Source organism: Ostrinia furnacalis, unplaced genomic scaffold, assembly GCF_004193835.3.
Source record: "Ostrinia furnacalis isolate ACB-3 unplaced genomic scaffold, ASM419383v2 OfSCF2162, whole genome shotgun sequence".
In the NCBI taxonomy this organism is placed as follows: Eukaryota; Metazoa; Arthropoda; class Insecta; order Lepidoptera; family Crambidae; genus Ostrinia; species Ostrinia furnacalis.
This window is the reverse complement of record NW_021132401.1, coordinates 253,536-277,540: the sequence shown is the minus strand read 5'-3', so window position 1 is coordinate 277,540 and position 24,005 is coordinate 253,536. Positions and strand designations below refer to the sequence as shown.

The 24,005-nt window shown below is 36.5% G+C and overlaps 1 protein-coding gene across 1 annotated transcript in view; it reads right to left on the bottom strand.

The window, feature by feature from the left end:
- Positions 1-404: 404 nt before the first annotated feature.
- Positions 405-24,005, bottom strand: part of OdsH (Ods-site homeobox) — a 42,928-nt gene continuing 19,327 nt past the window's right edge. The window contains exons 2-4 of the mRNA XM_028307369.1: positions 14,006-14,178; positions 2,199-2,338; positions 405-1,318 (exon numbers count right to left, since the gene is read on the bottom strand). Of these exons, the coding sequence (XP_028163170.1) occupies positions 802-1,318; positions 2,199-2,338; positions 14,006-14,178 (830 nt within the window). The 3' untranslated portion in view covers positions 405-801. The remainder of the gene's footprint in view (positions 1,319-2,198; positions 2,339-14,005; positions 14,179-24,005) is intronic.

Here is a 24,005-nt window from a genome sequence, read left to right as displayed (position 1 = left end):
TTCAAATTACTATGGCGACGGAAAGTTTAAAGTCATCACCATTATTGACTTACAAAGATTGCCAAAAATAGTACTGAGTAGGAGTTAATTTTAAAGAGGAACAGATTGGCTAAATTTTAACATTTAACTCACACCGTAACTCAAAAAGCTAAAATTCACTGACATGTTTTTGAAATTTTGTTTACATCCTCGTCTGTTTAGTCTTAGGTCATATTATGCTATGTACCTATGTGTACAGGACTCGAGAATCCATACATATAATAATAAAAAGAAAGGTTTAAATAGATTTTGCTGTTACAATTTGCCAAAACTTACAATAAACAATGAAGAGATCAAAATGAGATGATTTGTTACTTTTTCTCCATAATGAAGTGTAAAGACTTCAAATTAAATACATAATAATTCAGATTTAAAAATATTATCTTAAAATGACACACTTCTATAAGTCTCAGCTCAATAAAATTTATAAATCGTACAAAAAATAAAATACCACATTATCAACAAACATTAAGTAAAATTATTGCCCCGAATCAAAGTAGAAATTATTAACAAGTCGAAAATAAATATGCGGAGTGGTCTATATACACTACAACTATATAATACAGTCGCCTACATCTAATATTCACACTGGATATGTTGTTATGGTACCTATCAAGTCTTTATTACTGAAGCCGATTAAAACTAATGATAATTAACAATTTATTAACGTTAAAGCAAAGGAACATCTCACGAAATGCCGGAATCTGAGAGTCACTGGGTGGTATCGGAGAGCCTCTATAGTCACGTCACTGTCAGTCACTTTCACGTATTAAGAAGGGAATCTATACTGAACGGGTTGTATTTCCTGGTGCCGCCATTTTTGGAGAGGTCCTCGGTGGCCGTGCCTCCGCCGCTGAGGTCTAAGGAGACCGCTCGTCCGGAATCGAAGTCGAATTTGTCGAACGCGACGGCGGGGTTGCCGAACTGTTTGAAGAACGAAGGTTGAGGGTCGGGGAGGGGGCTGAAGTTCCTGCCAGAATGAGCATCTGAGGTCGAGCTGTCGGAGTTGTTGATGCCGTCAGCGCCAGAGGGCGCTCGCAGCCGCCCTGACAGCGAGAAGTCTTCAGGTCCTGAGTCGTGGCAGGAGTCTCCCCCTACCACGTCGATCATGCACTCCTCGCCGTCGCCGTCTCCATCTGAATCAGAGTACAGGCCGCTATTCCGATGCTGGGCCAGGTACTCAGCCTTCAGCGCCTCCAGGTCTACCGCAATGCCCTTAGCCCGCAGCTTCCTCGCCTGCCGGTCTAGTGCTTTCGCCAGCTTCTTTCTTCTTCTCGCCCTGTTGATAAAATCATTAGGGCTTCATTAGTATAGAACCTAATAGCATGTCTACGGAGCTCGATGACAACAGTATTTGTCACAATCGCATTTTTATTCAAATTTTAAACCAATACCAGAAAGATTATCAGATTATGTATTATAATAAGCCTGATTTATAAAACTTAATGAGCGGCTGATTAAAATTTGAATTAATCAGTTCCATAAATAATGTGGCCTTTGATTGGATAACAAAAAGTTTCGGCTTTTATAAATATTTATTTATGGAGTCCTACTGACCCGAAGATACGAATTTTTAACATACCTGATGCTTGTTAATTAATTAATTAATTTTGACATATGGGGTTGTCATCACTTCGAAATAATGTAAGATTGGCTTGATTATAAAGGTAAAAGAGGTAAGCTTAGATTAGATTTGCTATGCTTTGTCTAACTATGCATGCATGAAAACATAGAGTTGGTTAATTAAGTAGATATTAAAACTATGATTTATCTTTTCTCACAAACATTACTATGAGGTTTCACAGTGCGCGTGGTCGCACAGGGTGACACACGAACCAATCACAGAGCTCTATTCAATGCTGTGCGTTCGATTCGCTGCTTCACTTAAGCAAGCATCGTTTGTGAATACGGGCGTTAGAGTTAATAAAAAAACACTTGAGTTTTTTAGGGCTCTTCACTGATCATTTCAACCCTACAATTTGAATTTTCAGGCATTGAAGAGTCATGGTCATGGTCATTTCCTTAACTAAGATTAACTAACTAAGATTTTTAGGGTTCCGTAGTCCTGACAAGGAACCCTTATAGTTTCGATATGTCTGTCTGTCTGTTCGAGGTTTTTTATACTTATTTATATAGTATACGGATTGTGAGTGGCTCACCTCTCGCGGGCCCTCAGCTCATGAGGAGGTATGGGTTCCCCGGAGCAGGACTGAGGGTGGGCGTTGTGCGCCGGCCGCCCTGGTCCTTTCTTGGTGTGTTCCTTCTTACGCCATTTCGCTCGGCGGTTCTGGAACCATACCTGTGGACAAACGGAGAGTATGTTCTGAAATGCAGCAGTTTAACTAGTTGTTGGGCGTGGAGTAGGCATAAGCCGATTAGCCGTCACTACTTTGTGAATCAGTTACACCATGAGCTTATTTATTTCATTCAAATATTGAAGTTTTTGCTTGTGGAGAAAAGTATTGATTTTTTTGGATTCTTAATATTATGAATTTACAAATCGACCATAAAGTAGTTCTGTGATATTAATTTGTGACTGATGGACAGATAAATTTATCAAAGCTTGTATGAACGGGAACCGTAAAAATTCAGTTAATTAAATGCACAGTTAAAAAATATATAAGTAAACCGCTTGAAGTAAAAAGGCAACGTTCGTTCGTTCAACAGGTTTTTAAGTTTATATTATAAGCTGGGAATACAAGAAAATTCCCAGATTAGTCTAGTCTACTGAATGGTTAAGCAGGATGTCTAACTTAGGAGATGATCTGCATCCCTCTGGCGGCGCGAGGCGTCGATGCACGCGCACGCCCTCTCTAGCGAATTTGCATACGAATGCTCGTGCATTGAAATTTAACGTCTCAATCATGCGCGCGATCACCGACGTACACTCCACACATCAGACTATACAGTTTTATTGCAAAATAACCCCTATTCCAACCACATAAGTCAGTGTAGAGCTTGACGTATTCTGTACCTTTATTGATGCAGTACACGGATTTAATAGCGATGCGATCATTTTTAACGCACTCGAATATGATTATGCTAATGCCAGGCTATGTTCGGTGCGGTTACTTACACTTTATTGTTTAGCACAAAAAATATAAGCATAAACGCGGCATATAAATTAATTTCGAAGGTTTTTAAGCAGGTTTCGTTAAATAGGTCTCAAAAGGTATTTGCATCAGCATTTCTGTCGGATGTTAAGGATAATTTCTTTCTCCTTTGCTTTTTAAGGAATAACATCGGATAGCAACTCTTCTTTTGATAAATTTCGACACAGTAACCCAATATCTTCGTAACTTAGTGGTTAGACATGAAGTTGTCTGGCAAGCTAATGATCGTAGGTTTGAGCCTCACTTGAGACAGCTGATCTCTTCAAAGTGAAAAATCAATTTTTGTAATTGTCAAATTAAATCGTGATTAACAATGATTAACAAAGTTAAGGTTTGTACTGAGTGTCGTACAACATCCTCTTTAAAAGAGGATTGCAAAACGAGTCTCTTTCATTAATTTAATAACCGACCCATTGCATTAAAAAGGTTACACAAATCGTGTGTGATAGAGGTCAATTTAACGAGCGGCCGTCGCCGTTTTAATGGTTGCGGATTAATTTGGATTAATTTAATAAAATTTAACAGAACGCCTTGCCCCGGCGTAATCGCCGCATCAGTCCCTTGTTTATGGTCGGTAAATTAGTGTTGCGACGGTTTTAAGCAAAAAAACAAAGGTTCCGTGGTTAGGTAACGTACCAACACAGACGTTAGTGCTTTTAAATAGGTATTTTTTCACGCTAGTGTCCGTTACTACAAGCATAATTCGTAGTTGGTAACAACGCTATATTGTACTTTTTATATTTTTAATTTTTAATTAGTGTTTTATAATCCTTATAACGAATCAAAATTGTATTTTTATATCACCTAAGTTAAAACGGCTTGCTTTTAGTAATAATTTATATACTGTTTTTATTAACTACTTGCATTACATTTCACTAAAAAACCTCATCTAAACAGTCATGATGTTTAATACACCTTTTAAATAGGCCGAGCGTCAAAATAACAATAACTTTCAGAAAATACGACAGTTCTTTATCAAACTTTTTTCAGAAATAAACAGGCACAGGTAATTTTAATTCAAACTACTTAAATAACGGTTTCAATAATCATTCGTCACAAGACCCGATCGAAATAATCGCCCAACTGGTTCTACAATCGGCGCGTACGCAGCGATACTCGTTAGTGTGGTCCGATTCAATTACAGAACCCGATTAAAGATGCTAATTTAATAATTCAGCAAATGACTTCATTTGCAGCGTGCTATTAAGTGCCACCGTTTTCCAAAATGATTATACGTATGTGAAATTAAATATTAATTTTGTCCTTGGATTATGTTCCGGTTTTTTGCCGGGAGTTAATAACTCCGGACAATAATTGCGAGTCAATTGTTTTCTGTTGTGTCTAGCACGCACTTGTTTTTATCATTTTTAAAGATTCTCTCACGTTTATGTTTTTGTGCTTTTAAATGTATATTATGAAAGGTCGATTTTTTTCTGTTGATTATTTTGAAAGAAAAAAAGAATTATATCATCCTATTTATGTCAGTTTTCGTACAGAAATACACATGATTATTTCGAAACGCAAAAAATACGTGGAAATTAAAAGGAGAGTTTATGTTTTGACTAGGCAAGTTAACTAAAACGTGCTTATTTCTTTTGTATGTAAAAGCGATAAGAAACAATCGAATGGTATGAAATTATTATTTTTCCATTGTACCTACTATACATATTCCAATTAATTGGCATAGTAACTCAATTCAATCTGTTCGTTATAAAATTACCTACTCATAATTCAAAAATATTGTAAATAAATGGCGGCTAGATTTCATGGTTTGACATGGATATCGCGGTCTCAGTTATTTCACTTATTTATTACTCAAATGCGTAGCAAAAACAATTGCATTGTTTCATTATGAAATGCCTGACTGGTGGGAAGTGCAACTAGTAGGTTTTATACTTGTACCTTGTACCTACGAGCATCTAAATCGTTTGTGTCGAGTGTGAATGGTCTGTCAACGTTCACAATCAAAATAGCTACTGATCTAAAGAACCATAATTTAGGTTTTAAACCTAAGTTTAATGTATCGATATGTTTCACTAAGAGTTTATCAAGAGGATAGAGGGGCTGAAAGCATGTACACGTGTGCCATATGTGGCACATAAATATCTTATACTCCGATTCACATAGAAACACGTGTTACCTACTTTATTTCTTTGAATCCCTTCTGAAAGAGAAAACTTAGGGGGTTGATATGATATTTTAGGTTTACGTAAATTATCAAAATTACAGGCAAAATCAGGGACAGAAGCTAGTATTGTTATTAAACAATAGCCTTAAATAATTTACTGACGATTCAGTTTCATATACCTAAACGACTGATTAATACATGATTGGGCACGCGCTAGTTTGGTTAATTATACATTCTTTTATATTTAATTGTGTAGTAGATTTTCTCAGTTATTGTTGAGCAGATGTTTTGTGTTAATGGATTAATTTAATAGATTAACTTTACGGCTCATATCACGAGTGTATAAGCTTTATTATCAATTTAAATGTCTCTCCTTCTAAATTACGATGTGAATTGCATTACGTAATCCTTAATAACAGACGTACAATAATTTATTTTTAGATTTTAGTTTAGTCATGATTCGATTTTAGCTTATCTATACTAATCTTTACTAATATTATAAATGCGAAAGTAACTCTGTCCGTCTGTCTGTCTGTCTGTCTGTCTTGCTTTCACGCCTAAACCACTTAACCGATTTTAATGAAATTTGGAAGCTAGTTATACATAAGATCATAGCTCTTTATTTTCCATAGGTGTCTGAAAGGTTAAATTACTCTCCGAAAGTCAAAATATTTATATCAGGGCTGTATGGTCTTTACCAACTGGAAAGGAATACACAAAGTAATTTTATACTACAAGTGTCACACCAGGGAATCGTATCCAAAACCTGTGAGTTGATGGAGTCTGAAATTCTAAACTCTATTCTACATAGGAGAAGCTAAAAGCTTTACAATGTACACATACAAATAACATACAACACGAAAACCCCACCTAAATCCGTCGGAGTAATGTTTTAATTATCCCCAGCCTCCCCTAATCGAACCGCATTGATTACGTCGAGCCGCCGTAATGGCCACGGTAGCCCGGCCCACCCTTAACGAGTGTGTTCGGTGTACATCACGTGTGTTATTTTGGATTTTACTGAGAGTAAAAAGAGTCGATTGGGCTATTTGCAAGTAAATGTTGTTGCTAGTTAAAATTAGTTTAGTAAATGCCGAAGAGATATTTTTTTTGTGTTACGAGGTATTTTTGTAGTGTATTCAATTTAATTGCAAGTTTTAACAATATTTGTAATGTTTTTCAGGCGATGTCCCGTAAAGGCAAGAAAATTCACTGAAAATCTTTTTTGTTTTGTTTTGTGTGACTGTTCTTGCTTTGTTTTTTTTTCAGGAAAATCACGCACCGTTTATTCGACATGCTTTTAAATATCTTAAGCTCAACTTGTCACCAAACAACACATTACCGTTGACAAAATGGCGTGAAAACTCACAAATTCAGAGTCCCCTCTCTCCTAAAATTGCCTACTTAAAAAAGTCGGCGATAACGAAATTCATACGACAGACATTTGTGGAATCGTATTGTGTCCGCTATTGCCGAGCCTCCCCACTCACCCTAGGTGTAAATAAGGCCTGATGCGGCGATACATTGACTTCTATTAAGGGTGTATTCCCTTTTATTTTTTGGGGGAAACCATTCGATCTTTTTGTCCTGTTATTTGAAACGAATCGTTTGTGACTTTTCGTGGAGTGAGTTTTGATGTTGAATGATAGCTGTAATTTACTAGTAAAAGCCTTCTTGAAACTGTTTATAATTTTGAAGTAGGTACCTTGAAGTAGGTAGGTTATTCATATTGGATTTCAGCCTTCAGGCCAGCACAAAATTTGCGCTATTTGAGTTTGATGTTTCTCATCACCAGCTATTTGTCCCAAATGTAGAGCAAGTTATTAGGTAAATCCTAGTATTATTATATTTAAAACGTTTACCTCAATAGTGCCCTGAAAAGGACCTGGCATATATGTATACCAATTGAGATATTGAACTGACCAATACTGAAGAGATCTTGATGACCATTAAAATAAAACTTTATAATGTAAATAACGAAACATACGAGTATCTTACACGCCTAGAGTTTCTAATCTTTTTTACTTCGATTTCCAATATAGATATATCAAAATATGTCGTAGTTCTTACCTAATTATCTTGCCTTGGAAAAGTGGTAAATAAACAGACCTGAGTCCGTAATTTAATTTGACGTTAACGAGTGCAGACTTAAGTGCCTACTTGGAAAGTTAATCTCAAATAGTTTAAGCACCCGACATAAAGCTGGTAAACACCTAATTACAAATAGAGCCACTTATATTGAAGAGTTATTACTAGATCTCATGATTGAGTTTTGATTTGTTGTGAGCTGAAAGCCCCCTTCGATTTTGAGTGAACGTGAAAGAAGAATATGCAATGCATGAATTTTACGAAGGCGAGTGAGCTTTACATATGTGGTGGCTCGCTAAGTACTGTTCGTTTTTCAAAACTTTTGATAGACACGTACACACACAAGTAAAATTCACTCGCTTTCGTGAGTTGCAAGAACTACTATTTTTTTGCTTAGCTGAAATTGAGTTTAAATAGAACCTTACAACATAACAAATTAATATTGTTGTCCAAGACTAAACCGTCCCAGCTATGACAATGACAGAGGGGCGCTACTATCAATACTGGTTCATTAGTTAAGATTTTTGCTGCGTTGGACAACACTGAAGTATTCAACATAATTATGACAATAGTGACTGAGTTTCTTGCGCTGCTTCTTCTCAGCATTGGCGCATTTATTGTCCTGAAATAGTGGTAGGGTTAATACTGGGACGTGTAAAAGTGCTTTTTAAAAGCCAATTTGCAAGAATAAATGAGTTTTATGACTTTTTATGACATTTACAGGAGGGATCTACCATAAATACTGGGTAGTTAAGAGTTCTTATTTTTGTCACTTGACGTTTCAGTATTAAGGTAGTTTTCCACAAGCTTGCAAAAATGGATAAATAAAGTTTTTATTCAACTGAATAGTATATAGTAGTATACACTAACTCAAAGAGAAAAAAGCGATTCAAATGCGCGGTGTTTCAGGCGCTCAATTACACTCTGTCTCCTTTGTTTCAGAAAGCAAATTGATACTGGGATACTGGTGTGACAGAGACAGACATATTCACGTGATCATGTTGTGAGGATTGCCAACTTAGCATTGTTTTAGGGTTACCAAAGTTTGTTTCAAGTAGAGGAAAATCTTTCCTTGTATACTTACTTACTTGAATTTAAATAAACAAGTGGTGCTGTGGAAATTGGTATCTTTTGACAAATACTAGAAATGTATCATTATAGGTTCAATGATTTGCATCTATCTACAGTACATAATGGTGTCGTAAATCCTTAGGGAACCCAAGATTTACACCTACGTAATATTGTACTCGCATCTTGATGTAACATGATTTATGTAACGTCGGAATACGCACACGCAAAACTCGTATCTCATTAGAACAGTAATTACATTAAATCACTTTAATATGAACCGTGGCTCGTTTGAAAGCGAGAAAATTATTCATGTGCGATAATTCGCCGCCTCGGGAGCAACCCTGCGAGCCGCCATGTCTATCTTTTACCGCTAAGCCTAGGGCGGTAAAGTCGGCTCATGTTTGATAGCACCACACCGAGCGAGACAACAACAAACGGCGATCCAACAAAAAAGACAAGGATGCACGAGATCCTTAAATTTTATATTCTATCCGCATTTTGTCGCCTAAGCGTTCCATTTAGTGTTCCATATTTAAACCTCGCGCCATTCTTTTTTCTTCTCAGCCGAGCGCAGAATGTAAGGCGATTTTCTATTTTTTCTTTCTTTACTTTTAGGGGTGTACCCGGCGTCGAATGTGTGCAGCATACTGATGTGTGCGGCCGCCGACGCCCTGTTAGGGAATGAAATTGGCATATAAATGTAAATTTTATGCTATGAATTTTAAAATGAAGTCGATACTTCCGCGCTTACGGCGGAGCGGGTGAGCCGTTTTCGCAAGTTTTACGTCAGCCAGGGATGAAATTAGATTAGAATACGCCACTTTTGGTAAAGTATGGCCCTTTAACGGCTTTCGCGGAACCCTCATGTAATATAAGATCTCCATTATTCGCAACTTGTCCAAGGAAAAGACTCAGCGATTTATATTGAATACCCAAAGCCGCTGCGTTAGTTCGAATGATGCCTGTACGCGACGTTTTAATGCCTATAAATGTTTCCGATTCCGAAGAAGTCTTTTATAGTTGAAAATTATTTTATATTGATTCGGTGTTAAAAAGTGCCATAAAAGCCGAGCGGTGCCCATATTGCGAAAGCGCGCTCAGAAACGAAAATTGAGACGTCGAGCGAACGAAGGAAAATAGAGGAATCAAAGAACAGGAAAAAATCCACTTTACAGACGAAAACAAGTCACTTTAACTTTATTGAGCTGTAATCGAATTGTGACGTCCCTGCGAGCGGCGGCGCGCTCGAGGTCGGAGCGGCGGGATCTGTAGCCATCCTTATCTGACCCGCCCATTTAAATCTATGCTATTCAATCGTGCCGTCTCGCTCGCGTCCCAGGGGTGCCGGCGAGATTGCAATCTTTTGATTTATGCCAACTATTAGGAGTGGTGCGGGATAGTCTGTCTCCGAAACGAGATGCTCCTCGATAAACGCGCGATACGATCGACGCAGTACTGATTATAGAAATGGAATTACTTATAACTTTGCTGTATTATTGCTTGTATCAAATTGAAATATTGAGAACTGACTTTCATGAATTGATAAGCCGGCTTTACGCAGTAATTCCCTGGTTCGAATGGTTTGCACTTTTACGACTGTATTAAGCTCTGATGAAGTAGAGTTGAAGAAAAATTATTCTTTTTTGCGCCTGTATAACTTGACTGTTCATTTAAGTTATAATAGTAACTTATTCTTTTATCTATTAACATTTACAGGATTAAATTGACACGTGGTGAAAACAGTAAAAATAATGAAAAAATAAGTAGAGTCAAGCGTGACCTAAGGCATATACTACATCATATTACCTAACTTACATTCGTTTTACCCGACTGCGTCAGAATGGAAGGTTGTATTCAATCAGCAAGAAGATATAACCCAGAAAAATATTTTTTAACTTTCAGAACACAGAAACCTTTCAGTTTTCCTGAAAATATCCGCTGCAGTATTGCCCGATCTCGCTGATAGCATGTATCGAATGTGCTGGCCCTTAGATAATAATCCCCGTGGGCAGAAAAAAAGTTGTGGTGGGCAACTCCCCACAGAACGCTTAGTAGCTCCCGAAAATAAGGGAGAGCGTCCCTCATTTATATTGGACGGGAGCCTGCTTTTTGCCTGGACTCTATCTACAAATTGGGGTAAATGTTTGCCCATCGAATTCGGGTTTCAGTATTCACTGAAGGCGAAAGGAATTATAACAACAAAAACTTTGTTAATGTTACGAAATTAGTGATAATTAATATTAGAATACTTTGTGTTTTATCATTAGAGTCTTGCGTTTTTTTGTAAGTTTCCCGCTTTGATAGTTTTTTATTGTTCAACTAGAAAACATAGCTAAGATGATTGTCATTTTGAAGAAAAAGGGACAATCATAACTACGTATTTTAAGTACCATAATCTTTCACTCACTCATCACTACTGGAGAATGAGAACCTTCAAACACTGTCTCTTATTAAAAATAAAAACATATTATCACCTCTTTGTATTTGTGAGTATTGTATATTTTCAGTATTATTGTGGCGTGATGTTTAAAGATTAATAATGCCTTAACATTTCTTAAAGAAAGTAACAACTAGTTAGTAGTTTAGATTTGATCTACCTTGTCTTAATTTCACCATCCTCATTGACCTTTATCCATGCTCCATTAAAAAGAAATTAAAACACAATTTGCACAAAACAGCTATAATTCAACAACAACAGCTACCGTATTGATTAACTTGTACCTTATTAACACTTCAATTACAGATCGGCATCAAAACAAGGCTGTAATTGCAAACTGTATTTTGAAAGGTTCTTTCAGTGTAAGCTACAGACAAAAGCTCACTACTTTATTAAATTGTGTTGTAATTTCCAACAATAATCGTATAGCTAGTAAACACTGATAAGATTCCTTATGCTTGTTTATTACACTTAAGTAAAAATATAATCTAAAATATCTTAACTAATTTAAAAGCCTTTGAAAATGGTTATTTTCTTTCTCAAGTAGGCTAAAAAGCTTAAAACTACGATAATGCAGACCACAAATAAAATGCTTATGAGAATCAAATAGGGTTTATCAAATTTAAAAGACCAGTTCTCCAGCTGTTTTAGAGTCATGAAATCTTATCTTACTAATATTATAAATGCGAAAGTTTGTATGGATGTCTGGATGTTTGTTACTCTTTCACGCAAAAACTACTGAACGGATTTTAAGGAAACTTTACAGTATTATTGTTTATAACCAAGAATAATACATAGGCTATAATTTATGACGATCGGTGACAAACTAAATTTCACGCGGGTGAAGCCGCGGGAAAAAGCTAGTAATGAATATTTGCAGTAGATAATAATAGAATTTAACCCCTTCACTGGCCAGAACCGTTCACGTCCGTTTTGTTCTTTTTAACACTAAACCTCGCAAACTTAAACGGAATTAAGACGTTACCCGTGACGAGTGGGCCCTTTCGTCACATGCTAAATATATTTAATAACCCCGGCCACAAAGGGCTTAATATCTGTGTCTAACATGTAGGAATAATGTTAGTGTTTTGTTATTATGTTTCCTGTATCTCAATGTTTTAATTTATATTCTAGTGTGAAGACTGCATAAATATTTTACTGCTAAGGAAGAGTGTAGGAGATATGTAAAGAACTTACTTTTTTTTTTGGTTACAGTCGTGTTTTATTTGATTTTGCCTATTTTTAACGTCATCCCGAAAAGGAGCAAGTTATATTTACGATGTTTTTGGTACTATATCCCAGTAAAATGTGATACTACTTTTATGATAGAAAATGGTACGATTACTGTGTTCTGCACGCTTCTTTCCTCACTGTATTTTTTAATACGAATTGTCAGTTTTGTTATTTTTTCGGTTCGATGTTATTCAAGCATTGACGGCAACAAAAAATGATCAGCATCCATTACTTGGAACAGCAACAACAATTCCTGTAGTTTATTTCCTATTCAATTACGCCTCAATGTAAATACAAATGCTACAAACTACACATTTACAATTTTATTCGACACTGACGAACGTTTTACACTGAATAATGTTGTATTTACTAATGGAAACAAAGGGTTTACGCCCGCGACTAAACGCAGTGAAAATAGCTCTGACAATAGACGATTGTTACAGTAACGTCACTCCTAAAACATGGTAACATGACGATAGCATTACGTCACACTACATACATTAGTTAGCCCAAATAGTTTTATGAAAGTCTAAGAAATGACAATTGCTAAACTTTATTCTCATGGATAGGGTCATTAGGATTAGATATTTTTTTACTGAAAATACAAACCAAGTAAAAAAAAAATTACAAATATGTCTCAACATTGTCTTGCTTTTCATCTGAAATTGGGTGCTTTTAATGGACCAAAAGAACCTCCACTTATTTTAAGTAAGTTTGACGTACACTTTTCAAGTATTAAACTAAGTAATTACATTTTCAATCTGTTTTTTGACGTAAGTAGTAGTTTTCTGTGCTACCTAAATAAAAACGTTTAGAACAAAGAATACTGACAACATTTTCATTGTGTGCAACGCCTGTAATGAGGGCTATCGTTTTAGCGCTCACCAGTTAGCGCCACTGTAGAGTAAGGTCCTGTCACATGCTAGTAGCGAAGACAGTGGCGCCAACTTGTGAGCGCTAAAGTGGTAGGAGGACTATCGCATTTGCACTCATCAAGATGGCGCCATTGTAGAGTAAGGTCCTGTCAATCGCCAGGGGTGCCAACTGTTAAGTATAAAAACGATAGCCCTCATTTACTAGCACTCTATGATACACGTTTCCTGTGACAGTTATTATCCTGCTTTCGCCTCCGAGATTTATTTTACCGTGTAGTACCCCTGTACGACAAGCCAATCCGCACACAATATTCAGCGTAGTAGTAGTAAAAAACAAAAGAGCGGGCAACCCCACCCCTACCACGCTGTGGGCTCGGTGTCCGAGCGGTCTCATTCCTTTGTGCGCACGCGCAACGACCGCACGCAGTATAAGAAAAACGCTTAAGTGACGTCACCAGGACGTTTTTACCGNTCGGACACCGAGCCCACAGCGTGGTAGGGGTGGGGTTGCCCGCTCTTTTGTTTTTTACTACTACTACGCTGAATATTGTGTGCGGATTGGCTTGTCGTACAGGGGTACTACACGGTAAAATAAATCTCTTCGGCGAAAACAGGATAATTTAGATCGAACTTCACTTGGTAAGTTCGTTTGATCATCTAATTATTTGTGTGTTGGCACCGCGTTATCACCGTTTTGTATAATCTGTCAATCGATTTGTCACTATTTATAAATAGGGCGGTGCTTGAATAGCTTTCACGAGTAAGTAGTTTAATTCGAAACGCTTTTTAAACATAGTGCTAACTAAAGTAAATAATGGTTTTAAATACATACTGGAAAACATAGACCACACTACAGCAGGTTTAGTATCAATAAATGAATGGTAAAGTAAGAATTACGTGTAGTTATCAAGATATGATAGCGATGTTAGCTGAATGTATTAAGCTCTCTTTTGGATCACAAACATGCTTGTAAAATTGGTACGAGCGCCAAAGGAAGAAATAGAAGTCAAATGTTACTTACAGCGACTCTGCTCTCCTTGAGGTCCAGCCGCATCGCGAGGGCTTCCCTCATGAACACGTCGGGGTAGTGGGAGGCGAGGAAGGCCCTCTCGAGCTCCTCCAGCTGCCACGAGTTAAAGTTGGTGCGCGAGCGTCTTCGCTTGCCGCTGTCGCCGTCGTCGTCGCCAATGCCACCTGGCGTGAATAGAAAAAAAATTAAAGACTGTTTATTATCTTAAATGTCATGTCAACAAGTTAGACAATTACTTTGCTTTTGCTACAGCTCATAAGATAGAAAAAGAAACAGAAACTTATTAATTTCTGTGAACATCTTATAAGAGACCTAGATTTGTTCTGCCAATGTAAAGAATTGTAAGAGAAATCTCTTGAGACTACGCATCGATTCAAAACTGACAAGGAGGTTCTGTAAAATTCAGAAATTTTTACGATTTCAAGGCATTTTTTATTTTAAAGTTAAGATAAAAAATCTTTGCTTAGTTTTTGTTCATGGAAGCTGTTAAGTCTCTGATATCTATGATAAAATTAAGGTGGTCTAAATGTACCAAGAAAATCGAAACATTTGTCGGCCGTTTGGTGTGGTGGTTCGAAACTGACTACTGTTCCGGAGGTAACGGGTTCGATTCCCGCACAGTACAAATATTTGTGTGCATGAACATATTTGTTTGTACTGGACTGGGTGTTTTCTATGTATAATATGTATGTATTTACAAAAAAAAAAGTATTTAAGTATGTTTATATCAGTTGTCTAGTACCCATAGTACAAGCTTTGCTTAGTTTGGGACTAGAAGCGCAGTGTAAAATGCCCAAGGATATTTATTTATTTATTGGACTGCAGAATACAATATAACCTAAGTGTAAATCTGTTGTCACCAGGAAAGTCTAGTGACAAAGCGGATTCATTGAATCCTTTGCAGACGGCGAAGGGGTTAACTAATGGCGAAACTTTGGAATTAATAGCCACAATGGGACACGCACTCAGGCTGAAGCGATGGGGTCATGGTCTATGCATCCCATGGATTTAGGCAAGTATGAAAATCGATAAAATTGCTAAACGTAGATGGGAGTTACATGGTAGTTGTATTCTTATAGCTGTATCTGTCAAAATTATCTATTATTTTAAAGAAAATTTCGTTTAATGTGAATATCCATGAACTGCTTTATAGGGACGTTCGTGCCTTAAGGCAGTTATTGCTTGGTAAACTGAATTTGGTTGATGAAAATCAGTGATCTGAAATTTGTAAATACCAATTGTCTACTTTGAAATAATTTATATCCACCCCTAGGGATAAGCGCAGAACCTTTTTAATGAAGTTTCAAACGAAGTCTTTATTAATATCGAGTAGCTAGGTAGGCCTGAAGTAGCCTTAAAAAACGATACTATGCTCTCTATTTATTCTCATCTGCAATAAAACTACTGTCCCAAGTGTTGCACTTGCACCAAAAAAAGTTGACGAGCACAGATTATAATGGCAAATTAAAACAAAAGCCGTTCGACAAACCGCAGTATTGAAATGAGAAAGACATAACCATAAAGACACCGGGCTGCCTCAACAAAGTCAATTTAGACAATTCCTCAGTCGTTAAACCAAACTGGCGACCGGGGGATCATAAAAAAGAGATAATCTCCAACAAAGCGTCCGAACAAGTTTTTGAAAATAGAATATAATTTCTAATTTTCTCCCGGTGATTTTAATTAAAAATGGTCCCCCGAGAGCGGGACGGACGATCGCCCCGGGCCCGGGTTGGAGAGGGACGCCAATAAATTACGCAGCTTGCTCTCGGAGGGGCTAAATAAATTAGGAGTGATTAAGAGGTGCGCGCTTCTGTACGTTTGAACGTGTCATTATTTTGTTGGAATTATTCGTGAAACGTGAGCCAAGTGATTAACTCGATACAAAGTGTCGTTTAGGTCAGTTAATGATATTGAATGGTCGCTTATTACGGTCGATACAACATTTCGGAAATTAATCCGTGTGATACGAATCAATGCGTGTTACATTTAAATTAGATTAATACTGTAGTAGTTAAAATATTAGTCCGTTATTGTTGTTTTGTTTTAGTTTAATTGCTCAGGATTTTGATGGCTTTCAATATAGTTTCAATGTTCTTATGTAATAGGTATAATTTCACGCTCGTATTTCAAACATAATGTAGAGAAGTAACTATAAAATAAACTAGACTGTAATCTTTGACTATCTGACGCAAAATCGTTTTAAATTTTTATCACAACTTAATCTCAATTACTTCTCGTTGGAAAACACTCTAGATTCACCGATAATTACGTAAATAAGTAATTTTATAGTATTTGCATTAAAAATAACTGGCGAGAAGTGTATGCGTTAGATAAGATAAGCTATAATAATTTCCAATCTGACGTTTTATTTGAATTTGATTTTAATATTATACACCGTTTATGAGCCAATTTAAAAAAATACTACAGTTTCTGAAGTGTTCAAACAGCGAACGTTTTAGTGGGCGAGAGAGAAACAAAATCATGGATTATTTTTAGGGTGTTTAAGCGGAAAATATGATAAATCATTAAAAAAAATAGTATTATTAATAAACTTTAAAATCTAATTGTCTCAATTGAATATCAATATTAATCACTCGAAAAACGGAAAAAGTAAAAATTGTAGGACATACAATAAGATAATATATGTATTATGCCAATAGGACAGTATTATGACAGGCTCTAGAAAAGGGCAGTTGATAAGTATGTAGAGTCCACATATAAATTAATTTGTCAGACAGTCGATTAAAACTTCTATGTTAACATTTTCAATGGCTGCTCCATGCTAGAATTTCCATAAGCTTTGACGAACTTCGGTAGCTCTGCATCACAAAATTACTCGCGGGGGAGGGAGACAGACATACAAGTCTAATAAGGGGTGTGAAAGAGACGAGTATGGTTATTGTATTAAAACAAACGACCGCCTTGGGCCCACCGAGAACAGTTTTGGTACGCTTTAATTTAGTCTCCTCAATGTTTTAAAGCCACAAGGGAGGGGGGAGGGGGGCTTACTAAGTATCTATTTGAGGGCTGTACAACGCGGTTAATAAATTCGTACAGTTAATAATTCCTGTTGTTTTGAACTTATGACGTGGCGGCGAGACGATTTATTGTGAGTTATGAATTGACATTTTGAATGTATGACGTCAGAATAAAATTGTGTTTCAGTAGTATTCTAGATTTGCCCCTGGAAAATTAGAGTACCGTGCTACTGCTGCAATGGGTGAAGTTGGAGACTAACGCCCATATTCACAAACATTACTATGAGGTCTCACAGTGCACGTGGACGCACAGGGACACGAACCAATCACAGAGCTCTATTCAACGCCGTGCGTTCGATTTGCTGCTTCACTTGAGCAAGCATCGTTTGTGAATACGGGCGTAAATAAATGACACGATCATGATGGTGAATAAGTATTCTATGGGTTTCATTCGTTGCAGCCAAATGACATCCACTGCTGGACAAAGGCCTCCCCCAAGGGTTTCCATAACGACCGGTCCTGTGCTGCCTGCATCCAGGCTCTTCCCGCGACCTTCACCAGATCGTCGGTCCACCTAGTGTTTAGTCTATGGGTTTATACAAAGAATTTGATTGATAGGGCTCTATCATTTATCTCACTTTTCTCCAAATTTTGCCATATCGACAACAATGTGACAATAGTTGTAATCAAATTTAATCGATAAAAAATTCAGCTGATGTAGAGAGACATCAGCTGAATTTTTTAAGGGTGGCGAAGAGATCGCGATAAACATGCATCTTGTTGTTGACCAAAAAACACTTTTTAATGTAGGTACTAAGTAAGAAAACCTCTAAACGCACATTTTATGCTCACCTATATTCGAATGGGATTCAATGAAAACCTCGTAAAAATATTCAGGGGACGGTTTTTTGTCTCTCCTGAAAAAAAAAATGTTTTCGGTACTACCGAGGTTTCTACTCGAAAACCTTTACACAAAATTTGAAGAAATGGCGGATGCTTTAAGCTGGAGCCAGTAATCCTTTAAGTGGTACGAGTAATCGAGGATGGGAGTTATTAACACGTTGACATCCACAAATAACTGGTTACGAGCGGTTAACCGGTTCACTAGTTATTATAACGTATTTAATTAAATATCTAGGTCATCATATTTAAAATTCAATTGTAAAATCGTAGCAAACAACAACACTAAACCATAGAGCAATCTCATTGAGTGTCAATAGAATGTTTATTGCCCCAGATAAGCATAGACAATATTTTTATTTTATTCATAGAGATGTTATCGCTCAGCATCAAGTAAAATTAAGTCCATATTCAATAGAAGCGTTTTTATTCGCAATATACTTTATATTTCTATTACCCTGAGCTAGGGGAACTACCGGGTAGAGATAATTTATAGGTTATGTCCGAGATTGTATCTTTATTTGTTGTCTATGCTCTATAGTGGACTAATAAAGTTTTGGGGTTATGGCACAATTGGTTATAAGATTGCCATTTATGGGTAGAGATGCAATATAGGAAATATGAGACAAGAGGTTTTTTTACAACGAAAACTTTTGAATATTGCTGAAATAAAAAAACACACTTTTGTCTTCTACTTCAAAAAAAGGGAAAGATTGAAATGCAGCGAATCACTAGAATCTCTAATAATAGCAGACTTGGTCTTTATAGAATCCTTCTTAAAGAATCACTATATTGGATATAGCGTGCAACGTATACTTAAGTTTAATGGCTTTATTTTATTAGCATGAATCTAAGATAACTCAAGATTGCAATATGAGGGAACGCTGTATTATATTAAGTCGTTATTAAACCCAATAATTATTTAACCCTTTCAATAAGTGCATAACCGTCCAGCTACATTAATTGGTTAATGAACAATTTATATTGACAACTTCCAGCACTATAATTGGTGGAAAATATTAAAATCCAGTTTACAATCTTTATAAGTATTAAAATGAATTTATAAGAAGAAATTGAATTGCACGTAATCAAAACACTGGCTCGCATTGGTTTATAATTTCATTATTCCCAGAATCAATATATGGGATCGCGGGGCGTACTCGGGTGTAAAGATTCAGTAAATTTCGCCAATAATAATGTACCGTTGTAACCACCTAATAGCACAGTGCGCATGCGGTTAAAGTATAGCCGAACCGATAATTTTGGTACTTGGCCCGACACTATCCCAGCTATGTCATTAAACCAATAACAACTCTACACATACGTCTTAAGATTGCTTTTTCTTTGGTCACGAATGACAGTCGGGGCAATTTGTCTTATGCCCGTGTGTTCCCGTAATGTTCACACTATATCGATCGTCGATTGTCGTTTTCAGGAATCGATTAAAATAGGCGTAGGATCTTATCGAGAAAGGCATGATGATTGCCGAATCGATGGCGATTGTGCGGCGCCTTCAGACGAAAAAGGCTAGCCTAGCTATTACCACAGAATAAGTAATAGTACAGGTACAGAAGGATTACTCCGCACGACGATTTAAATAAATGCGAGTCTTGCTGCGACGCGATACAGTGGAATTCAGCTCGCACAGCACTACGTACCTACAATTTTATTCACCTACAAGTTTTGTCTCTTTCTATCGCGTGCCTCTGAACTCTTCTTACGCTGTTAGGGTTGCTGTCTAGTGAAAAAATAATTAATCTACTTATTTGTAATGAGGTACGTATGTAGGTAAGTAAAAATAACATTTCAAATATACCTAATTAGGATTAAAAAAACTTGTTCTATTACAATGTCTTCATTCATACCTACCTATTTTAACATAAGACAGATAAACTAAACATACTATTACAGAAAAATAAAGAATCCTATGCTATCCTAAGAATTTTATTATTGATTACCTACATGGCCAACATACCTTTCAGCATCTTTGGGAAGCGAGAAAAAAAGATAAATCCGGTAATTTCTCTTCGAATTTAAACACCCGAACGCCGCACAATATTTCTTTCTCTTTATGTCCATTTTTAAATAATACTTCGATCATAGAATTATAATCATACTAAAACGCAAGCCAGCGTCCTGACGGGCGAGCGCGTGACACTCGACTGATATAATACCCGCCGGCGGGGCGCTTCGCTGTAGGTAATTATCGGATGTACCGCGCGGAGTGAGCCAGGCCTGCTATATTACTGAGGCAAAGCGAGTTCAGTTTAGCGACTTGTTGTTGTAAAAACGAGTATTACCTGTAGCACGTATAAAGTGATTTTTATAGAGTCGTTAGCCACATTTTTTATTTATTGGACAAAGTAGGTATGACATCACACAAATTAATTAATTTCTGCTAAGTTTAGTACCTACATGATAATTGTTTTCAGAAGTTTATAGCTACTCATAAACACCTGGACATAACTAAGAATTCCCAACAAAAACTGTTATCCCAATTAAAAATGTCAAGTAATACCATTTTACGGAATAAGAACCTTATGCATCATTCAAAAATAATTATGAAAACACCAAGAGAAAATATGCAAAAAGTCCCCAATCAACGCATCGCTCGCACGCCGCGCCCGCCACCACCGCGCAATTTGCGAGCGATCCCGAGAAATTAATTTCCAAAATCACCAGTAATAATAAAGTTATAATTTTGCCCTGAATAGGTACCTTGCTGTGTGGACAAGCTGTGCCAGGGCCGGACTGGGTTAAACGGTCGGAATCAAGTTTTTTCTTTGCATTCTCTCGATGCTAATGGAGCGATTGAGGGCTGTTTAAAAGTTGGTAGCTAATTTAAATTTTTTACCCTTGCATAATCAATTGATTTCAATCTTATTACGTTTGAATATTTTAAAGTAGATTAAATGCAAATACTGGTTTGGGTAAGATATTTTGAATCGATTTTGAGAGCTACTTCGTACTATGAAAATTAGATTTGCAGTAGAATGATTATAGTTTTTGAAATTTTAAAGGAAAATCGCAATCGAATTGTTTTAAATATTAAAGTACCTACTTACATTATGAATAATAATAATAATAACATTATTATAAACATAATGACACTCAAGTGCATCCCTGGTCCACTAATAAAGTCATCAGCCGCGGGAAATGGCTACCAAAGCGCGCGCGCAGATTCCGCGAACGCTAGAGCGTTATTAAACGCGATGTGTCGCGGCGGACAATAACCGCTTTTATTGCTTTTCACTGTACTGTCGACGCGAGACGACTTTATTATGAAAGCATTATGGTAATTGAATGACTTGGAATAGCAATATCATGTGCGGTTGAACAAGAAATTAATAAACGCTAAAGTTTTTGAGTGTGATTGTTGTTGTTAAAAGTAAAAGTTTATGTCTAGTTTTGTTTTGTAATGTTTCTGCAGAAGTGAGAAGTTTAACTATTTGGTTGATTTTCTGAACGTTTATTAAATAACAGGCTCATTTATTCAAATATTATTATCGATTAAAGTGCCCTGAATAGATTCGAGCTTATTCAGACACAAAACCCTATTTAAACTTTTTTTAACTTTGATACACAGATCATGAAACTATAGGTACATTTTTGTTAAAAAATACCCCAACTGCATAGGATTTTACTGTTTTTAGCTTGACGTAGTGTCGCCTTTCCAAGCTGCAAGAGCTATTATTATGTACCTAGCAAATGCAAGTTTTTAAAAATGTAACATCCACTAACATAAAACGTTTTAAGAAACTAATATATTTGATTTACTTCCTTATAACTGTTAATGAATAAAAAATGCAATAATCGATAATCAATTTCGCCTCCCGAGTCCGTCTCTGCGCGCGTCGATGAAGACATCGCGGAAAGTGGGCCCATTATGTGCGCGCGCGCGTTCCGCGAACCCGCCACGCCCTCCTAATTGAATTTGTATGGCGTACGTGTCACCGTTAAAACGCGTGATACGGGTTTATGAGATGTGCCTAGATTTTATTTTGATTTATTCACTGGTGATTGGGAGGACATAATTTATCAATTCAATTAATGGTAGAGTTTCTAATAATGATATCCTAGAAGGGACTATAGACTGAAAGTGGAAATTGAGTGTATTTGTGATAAAGAGATAAAATGTGGGTCATCTATAAAGGGAATAAACAAGTAACTAAGTACTTGACTGATACCTACGGAATTTTTACTGAAAGTATTTGCTATAAAGAAAATTCTGCGAAAATTGGGTAAGTAACAAGTATTATGATGATGCAATTTATTAATTCTCAATAACAATTTTGTTATGATAATAACAATAGTTTTAATCTTACCAATCAAAATAGTTTTTTATGAGTATGTCAAGAAACAGCTTTTTTACGAGTATGTAATTCTTTTCACAATGTATTTTTCAGTGCAAATAAAAAGGTAGAGAAATGATAGTTTCTTAACATAATTTGGGTTAAAAAACGTAATTGTCTATGGCCCTACAAGTTAATATACCATAATATCCGTAATATTAAGAGCACCAATGCCATCCTTTGGCATAACGCCGTCCAGCGTAATGGCCGCTCATTAGGGGACTTTTGAAATTATTAGCAATATACATATCATTTTAAAGTATTAAGCCATATTAACGACAGACGCAAGTTTTTCCAGTGAATTTTACCAGTGGCTTTTAATATTTGCAGGGTGACCGACCACGGCAGGCGAAATGCACTTTTATAGTGGTACTATTTAGGCACACTTTCTTTAAAAATGGGACATTGGGACCTTTTGAAATGAAGTAAGTCCATCTAAAATAGTGAGGCGAAAGTCCAATTTTCCAATGTTTTATTTATTTTTCTTTTCATGGGCAACTATTAAGAGATAATCTGGCATTAACCTTTGTTTTACATTTGTCCTTAAATACATATTTCATTTTACAAACAGTATGAAACCACGACTCAATTTAAACAACCAGCCATGCAAACACCACAGGACGTGGAAAAATACAAAGCGCTATCAATTTCAAAACAGCATACGGCCCATAATCAGGCGGTTCACCCTACAATTTTTTATACCTTAGAAGTGTGAAGGTGGTAAGGTAATTGCTGAATTAACATAGCCGTACTTAACGAGAATGGCGTTCGATTAAACGAATTAGTTATTTGACAGGAAAATTGTTTGTCCCGCTCTAATGGACGTTATGATAGAGCAGAAAAGGATATGGGAAAAACTCACAGGGTAAGTACTTCATATAAACTAGGGTATTTACCCATTCTTGTTTATAATATGAGGTTGTTACAACGTAATTTATTGTTTGAAATAGTTTCGATAGAACTAAAAGGAATAGATGTTGATTATTCTTCATAAATTGTCGACGTTAATTGCTTCCGTAGACGGAATAAAAAAAAACGAAAAAAGTTTAAGATTAAAAAAATCTGCCCCACTCCTGTTCAGATTTGAATTAATTTACCAAATACATGTTCGTTACACTTATTTATGTTTATGCAACGACTGACTCATGACTTCTAAATCACCGTAAACGTCTACCTTATTTATTCCCGAGTTGCCAGTAAAAAAACAAAAAGTTAACCGATACGCTATCAGCGTTTGCCCATCACAAAATAGACGTCTTCATTATATTAGCCGTGTTTTTGAAGCTGGTAGCCCCGGGCGAGTCCAGATTGGTACATGATAAATCGACACTACCACACGGTAACCTTGTCTGGTTGTAGACCCTTAATAGTCCAGTCAATAAAGCATTATAGATGGAAAACTGTAGAACACAATTTCTGACTTCAGGACTTTATTTAGACTACTTAGGAGGTGAACATAGCAAAAGTCCCCGCCCTTAGCCCTTGAGCCGGCGGGGAGAGGGGGGTTTAAAGGTGCCACTTTTCGGTTTTTCGCTTAATCCTCGGAAACTATGCGTCCTAGTGACATGACTACTTTGAACCAAAAAAAGCATATTCAATTTGCTACAGGTGAGATAGTCAAGTTTTTCAATAAATTGTATAGTTTTCGCGGCATTTGCTCTAGAAGGTCTGTAATATTGGAAATTTTATTTATGTCTTACATGTTCCCATCAGGAGAAAATCGACTAAATAAACATTGAGCAATCATTCTAGACATGC